The 7,905-nt window shown below is 31.5% G+C and overlaps 1 protein-coding gene across 1 annotated transcript in view; it reads left to right on the top strand.

The window, feature by feature from the left end:
- The window catches only part of LOC106460904, a 45,507-nt gene that overhangs the window by 11,763 nt on the left and 25,839 nt on the right, over positions 1-7,905 (top strand). The window contains exon 2 of the mRNA XM_013920662.2: positions 1,779-2,035. Coding sequence (XP_013776116.2) covers positions 1,843-2,035 — 193 coding nt within the window. The 5' untranslated portion in view covers positions 1,779-1,842. The remainder of the gene's footprint in view (positions 1-1,778; positions 2,036-7,905) is intronic.

Below are 7,905 nucleotides of genomic sequence, written 5' to 3' on the forward strand. Positions count from 1 at the left end.
TGTTCTTCTTCTCCACAACAATGCACGTCCACATGTGGCATGTTTAACGCAACACAAGATTATGGAGTTCGGTTGGGAAGTTCTCCCCCCACCTACCATATTCTTCAGATATTGCACCATCAGATTACCATCTTTTTCGTTCGCTGCAACACCATCTTAATGGGAAAACGTATGCAAATGTGGAAGGTGTTAAAGAAGACATCGACATGTTTTTTGCTTTAATGCCAAGTGGTTTCTTTAATCACGACATTAACAACCTGATTGTGAGATGGAAAAGCATCATCGATAATAATGGAGACTATTTAATTTAATAAATGTTTTGTTTTGATATATAAGTTGTTCGGGTTTTTTTTTTCATCGATTAAAAAAAGAGACATTAATTTCTTGACGAGTCTTCTTGTGAAGTCTTTAAATAGGCCCTGTTATCATGTGAATGTTACAATAAGGTTGTCTAGCAGTCAGTAGAAGCCCTTAAATAAGCCCTGCTATCACGTTATTGTTACAATAATTATCTATAAGAATCAACATGAAAGTTCCTGAATACGCCGCCCCCCAAACAACTGGAAGAGGCAGAAAATCAATTCTATACCACAACTGTTTTCTTCTGTAACGCGCATCCCTCCCAAGTGGCATAGCGATATGTCTGCGGACTTACAACTCTAGAAACCGGGTTTCGATACCCGTGGTGGGCAGAGCACAGATAGTCAATTGTGTAGCTTCGTGCTTAACTTAAAAAACAAACAAAATAAAATAAACTGAATAGGCCTTGTTATTACGTGAATGTTACAATAATGTTGTCTAGCAGTAATCAGTAGTAGTCCTTAAATAAACTCTCTTGCTACATGGTTGTCAGGGTAAAATGATTTGGTCGTAATTAGCTGAAGACTGAACACTGTATCTTCTCATCAGTCGTTTATTTTAAAGTTATTCCTATAATTTCTGTGATAAATTACTGATTCATTGGTAAAGAACACTACATTTTATCCAGCATGTGTTACCTTAACCTTATTCTTATGATTCCTATAGGAAATTATTAATGCTTTCTGGAAACTCCACTTTGTGTAATGAAATGCGTATTTTACTTTAAACGTAATTATGTGACTGTGTTGAGGAATTATTGACCAGTTCATCGATAAGCAATTCCTTATCTTAAAATGTTTACCTTAGACCAAACCCTTTAACCAGTTCATCGATAAACAATTCCTTATATTAAAATGTTTACCTTAGACCAAACCCTTTTAACCAGTTCATCGATAAACAATTCCTTATATTAAAATGTTTACCTTAGACCAAACCCTTTTAACTAGTTCATCGATAAACAATTCCTTATCTTAAAATGTTTACCTTAGACCAAATCCGTTCAACCAGTTCATCGATAAACAATTCCTTAGCTTAAAATGTTTACTTTAGACCAAACCATTTTAACCAGTTCATCGAAACACAGTTTCTTATCTTGAACTTTTACCGCAAACCAAACCCTATATGTTTTATATGAAATTATTAATTTATATATTTAAACTGAATCTTAATATTGTGTTTCTTTTGTGATTATTCCGCGAGAACTTTAAATAAAAATATTCTGTAGTAGCAAAAGCTGTTTCATCCATCGAAAGATGATCATGAAGTCAGTTATGGTAACATAATGTCAAATAAAACAGCATATTGTTTTAACTACTGAAAGTTAATCGGACTATCACTTACGATGGCATAATGTAAAACAAGTGAAATATAATTAAATATTTTTGTTTTGCTTCTTTCTTGTCTTTTTTTTTTCACAGAAATTCTCGATGACTACCCAAAGGTCACCAAATTACACAAATTCTCACGGGGAGTAATGACACAATGACGACATTATGCCCGTATACACTTCTCCTTATTGTTATAATCATCATAGAAATGAGGGCGCCACAACCATCTGCATTATGTGGTCTCTCAGAATTTTCTTGCGATAATGGCAAATGCGTTCGACAGAATATGTATTGTAACGGCAGGGAGGACTGTGGAGACGGCAGCGACGAACCACGTGGTTGTATTGGTAAGCATGACGTTACTTGCATTGACACAACTTTGATTTAAAGTAACGGCACATTTTTTTCTTATTTTTATGTAAAATTCTGATGTTTTATAAGCTGACGTATCATAGTTTAAAACTTTAAAAATCATGATATGGTCCGAGTCTCAGTCAAAAATTAATTAAAATCAAAACGGCTTTTTTTAGAAGTATTCATACTTTTTTACATGAGATTCTTATGTTAAAATACAAAGAGATTCTATTTATAAATGAAACATACTAGTTACAAGAAATTAAATATAAACTGAGTTGTCTGATAATACTTGAAATATGTCCATAGTGATAAATACAGCTGAACAAGCTGCTCGGCTTTTGTATATCTGAACTTTAACTATTTAAAGTTTACATATAAAGGCTTTCTATCTAAGGTAATTTATCACAAATTTCAGCATTATCATTACAAAGGACAAACAGAAACAAAAGCTAATGTCGTAAAACTAGTAACTAAATACAGCAAATCATGTTATACGGTTGGAAAGTCTTAAACTATGATACACATACAAATGGTAAGAAAATAGCTTTATGTTTAGAAGTCTATGCCTAAAATGAACATATATTACCAGCAGAATTATATGAAGGAACATTAACTTTAAAAGCATATAATAAAGACGTGGACTAGTGGTTAGCGTGATGGGCAATGGAGCAGGAAGTCTAAGGTTCGTGACAGGCTGTTGCTGAGTATATTACGGTTCAGTTGCATTTGTGCTATAATAATGTTTCTTTGTAGATAAGCACAAAGCTACACAATGAGCTATTTGTGCTCTGCCCACCACGGGTATCGAAACCTGGTTTCTAGCGTTGTAAGTCTGCAGAACTTCTGGCTATTTACCCCATGCACGCCTAACTCGCCATTGAGGTTGAACTTATTTGAATAATTGTCAAAAATCAGCAAAAACATCTATCATTCTGTGAAAGTTTACTTACAAATTAAACTCTCACAGACAAAGAATTGGAATTATAATAAACTAATCAATCAACATATTAAAGTTAAAACTAATTACTGTCAGGTTTATAGAGCCGGGATTCTTAACAATAGGTGTCTGTGACTCTTTTAGTGATAAATGTCAAAATAAACGGACAGCACATAATCCAATTGTTTTAAAACAATATATATTCAAAACAACTCAAAACCCCCCAGTGGCACAGTGGTATGTCTGCGGACTTACAACGCTAGAATCCGGGTTTCGATGCCCGTGGTGGGCAGAGCACAGATAGTTCATTGTGTAGCCTTGTGCTTAATTACAAACAAACAATTCAAACGTAATTTCTCTACACTATTTGTTACCACAGTTGTATCCACAGCTTTAAATAGTTGCCTCTTTTTCGTCAAAATACACAGGTTCAATTACTTTAGAACACCTTTTGACAGACTATTCTCCTCTGTACCTGTTATTACAATATTATTACACTTTAGAAATCACCCGTTACAGTTAAACTGATACTCAGTGTAGCTTCGCTTTTACTTTCAATTTCACTAACTTACTTTTATTAACTTGGTCACCTATATACATGTTGCCCGACTGAGGCCTAGAACTTTCTACAAACTACGAGACGTTATGATGTAACGATACTCACTTAAAATAACGAAAAAAATTCAGAAGGTTCAAGTAACGTGACGTCAATTCACAACAATTGAACTGCGCAACAAATAATTCGTAAACAGTTACGTAAGCAAACCTGCCCTTACTATTGCTTCTATAAATGTCTTACCTTAACATTCGCGTTCTATTACTATCTAAATCATAACGCTCGCATTAAATTTAATAAAACAGTCGTGTATGTGTAACAATTACTAACCAAAAATGTGCAAACAACTAAATAAATATGAATTTCAAATGATTAAAGAAAATATCAACATTTAATTGTAGGATACAACTGGTAGTGTTGGGTGTGATATTAAAATTATTTGACATTAACCAACCAGAATTTTCCATTAAGTAATAAAGTATGTGATATAATATCACTCAACCATTGCAGAAACAAGATGCACTTGAGGAGCAGATGGTGTGCAACAAATACCTAATGAGCGCAAATATTCTTTAATGGAAGATTGTATACAATTCTTTAATCATAACAGACGCAAATACCATTTAGTAAGCAGAGAGTGGAGTAGAAAATCGTTAACATAATGAATATAAATAGCTATGTGAACATTTCACCAACTTGTAGTATTAATTTCGCTCGTTCTTATAGTTTTCATTTATAATAGTTAAATACCAATAACCTACTGGTTTTTTCAATTTAGTCATTGTAGTTTATAGATTTAGAGTTGTGCATAAAATTTATTTTGGTCTTTAAAGTTGTCTAGTGCTAGAACCTACGGGACGATCCGAAGGTACCTTACATTTTCACAAAATTTGGTTGATTCCAACTAATAGGTTTAGAGAGAACCTTCAGCAACAAAGATAAGTTACTGAAGTAATAATAAGAATTTTATCCTAGAAGTTAGGCTTCATAATGTTGCATATTGGTGCAACGTTAGAGTACATGGGAGTTTCCTTCAATACAACACTTTTCTAACAGATCTTATTTTGGAGAACTTTAATGAACTACAGCTGTTCGTTGTAGTAAAAGACGACATTTTGGCTTCTACATCAACGCTTTCTTCAGGTCGTATTTTCATTTAACAGGCAATTAAAGACTCCAAGCCTACTTTGTCGATTTTACCTAAAGTTTCACTGAAACGTATTTTGTTTAGTACGAACTTTAGGGAATAGATATTTCCCTGGTATAAAACTTCTTCCTATGTTATCTTCTTTAATAAGAACGTTGGAATATATACCTTGGATATTTCCTTGTTAAAACACTTTTCTTAACAGATCTTGTTTACCTAAGAGCTTTAGAGATTATACCTTGGATATTTCCTTGTTAGAACACTTTTCTAACAGATCTTGTTTACTAAGAGCTTTAGAGATTATACCTTGGATATTTCCTTGTTAGAACACTTTTCTAACAGATCTTGTTTACTAAGAGCTTTAGAGATTATACCTTGGATATTTCCTTGTTAGAACACTTTTCTAACAGATCTTGTTTACTAAGAGCTTTAGAGATTATACCTTGGATATTTTCTTGTTACAAACTACTTTTCTAACAAATCTTGTTTACTAAGAGCTTTAGAGATTATACCTTGGATATTTCCTTGTTAAAACACTTTTCTAACAGATCTTGTTTACTAAGAGCTGATAAACTTTTCTAGGAAACTGTACATAATTTTCACTTTTTCAAAAAGAATGACTTTCTGAGAAAGTACATGTAATTTAAAAATGAAAACGTTGACGTTGTTCCACAGACTTTAATTTAGTTTTGGTATAATTCATGTTCGTGTGTTTTGTGAAAAGAAACTTCATCATCGTTTTATCATCAAGTTTGTTTTCCATTCTCTTCAATAATTGTCTATATTCTCTAAGGTGTTCTATATACAGACAACGGCTTTACAAAATATCACTGAAAAGTATTTTGTGGCCCTTTTATTACACAAATTTTATTATTAAGTGCCATGCTCCACCAACGAGATATTCTTCACTCTAACACTTGTCTGGTGGATTACTCCAGGAAATGCATGAAAATGCTGCTTTTATTAATAGTTCTAGCAAATACGTGATTTTGGAAATAATAAAATAAACAAGATAAAAAAAAATATTTTTAAAAACTTGAACTTGGAAAACAATTATGTATTGTAGATGTTTATACAATGCGTTTTTATTATTAAACAGTCGAAAGCGATTTACACAACATATTTTATATTTTTGTAACAAGAAATACAATTGTATATTATGAGCACTATTACCAAAATCTTCAGTTTTGCTTTTCACTTTTTAACCTGGAAAAAAACACCAAAATAATTGAAACAAAAATAGTCAAAATATCTTTTTTTTTCGATTTAGTGAAATAATTTATTTTGATTAAAATTCTTGTAATCCTCACTAATCACTGGCTACAGTTAAATAAATTTTGTTTTCAGACAAGTCTTCTGGTGGCTAAAATTGAGGGTTCGATACTCTTGGTGAACATTGCACAGATAGCCCATTGTGTAGCTTTGCGTTCATAAATTAATACACTTTCCAACACCCTTATTCCAGTTTTGATTTTAGTCCTAAAATTACACATAAATAGTATTTTGTCGTAATCTGATATTTTAAAATATATTAACGTCGTAAATATTTATTTTTGTCTGTTAAAAATGAAGTATAAAATGTCTGTCCACTAAGAAATAATGCCCTAGTAGAGAAAACGAGAAATAGATAAAAACGTATTAAATTATTTATTAATTATTATAGATGCAAGAATACTAAGATTCTAATATTGTAAACTATTTTATATTTTTATGATGAATATAACATTTCACATTTTCTGTCACGATAAGTGATTACAGCAGAATATAACGTATAAACAAAGTTATAGCGTTTTTAACACTTCCCTTACAACAGAATAGAATATTTAACTAAGTTGTAGTATGTTATAACACTTCCCTAGTGATACATAGTAGCCCTTACAACAGAATAGAATATTTAACTAAGTTGTAGTATGTTATAACACTTCCCTAGTGATACATAGCAGCCCTTACAACAGAATAGAATATTTAACTAAGTTGTAATATGTTTTAACACTTCCCTAGTGATACATAGCAGCCCTTACAGCAGAATAGAACGTTTAACTAAGTTGTAGTAAGTTTTTAACACTTCTATTGTGATGCATAGCAGTCCTTACAGCAGAATAGAACGTTTAACTAAGTTGTAGTAAGTTTTTAACACTTCTATTGTGATGCATAGCAGTCCTTACAGCAGAATAGAACGTTTAACTAAGTTGTAGTAAGTTTTTAACACTTAAAAACTTAGTTAGACGTTTTATTCTGGTGTAAGGACTGCTATGTATCACAAGAGAAGTGTTAAAAACACACTACAAATTAGTTAAACGTCCTATTCTGCTGTAAGGACTGCTATGTATCACAATAGCCATGGTTTTAGAACTTCCCTCGTCAGTTGCTAACATTTTAGTGAAATCGAGTTTCGCTTTTTCAGGAGAGGTGAAGATAGAGCTATTCAACTATAACAATACCTACAAACACTTCCAAGGCCTTAAAAAATCATCAATTAAACTAATAATTTACTAGAACTTCAATTACGAATTTTAAAATCAAGAACACAAAACGTTCTTTTACTTTATTTAAATTCAAGTCTGATAATTGTTAAATCAATTTCATTAACTATGCTGTACTTTATTTGCATAGTGATTTCATTAAGCGAGTTGCAGATGTTTGTTAACCACTTTTTCTTTTCGAAAGTTAACATTTCTAATTACCAAACATTCAAGGTATTGGATTTGGCGTTTCGTCATTTCTTGTATAACTGTACTGAAGACCAAAACCGTGTAACTCATCTACAGAAAGTTCTGTAACGTTTTTGAAAAGTCTAATGAAAAATTACATAGCTTATGTAGAATAGACAAAATTAATTTGTCTTTTTTTTAAAGGAGCATTTCAAATATAAAAACATAACAGCTTGAACTTCTATCAGACAATAGAAATGAAAGACTAATTATCACTATATTAACGAAGGGAAGTGGATATCAGTATGTGATACTTTACAATGTTTTCTAAAACTGTTTTAAAATCCAACTTGGCTTTAAAGAAAGTTTGCAGAATAGAGAAATTTCTTTTGAAACTTTCACATTAACGAGAAATGCTCTTTTCACTTTAGTGTGAAGAAATAATTATATTATCATAATCTAAGCACAATATGACGTATTATTTTAATTAGTACATTATTCTGGGTTGCAGAGTATTAATAATTTTCAAAAATAAATTTATAAGTAAATAGATAATTAAACACTTCTCC

This window comes from Limulus polyphemus, unplaced genomic scaffold (assembly GCF_000517525.1).
Source record: "Limulus polyphemus unplaced genomic scaffold, Limulus_polyphemus-2.1.2 Scaffold858, whole genome shotgun sequence".
In the NCBI taxonomy this organism is placed as follows: Eukaryota; Metazoa; Arthropoda; class Merostomata; order Xiphosura; family Limulidae; genus Limulus; species Limulus polyphemus.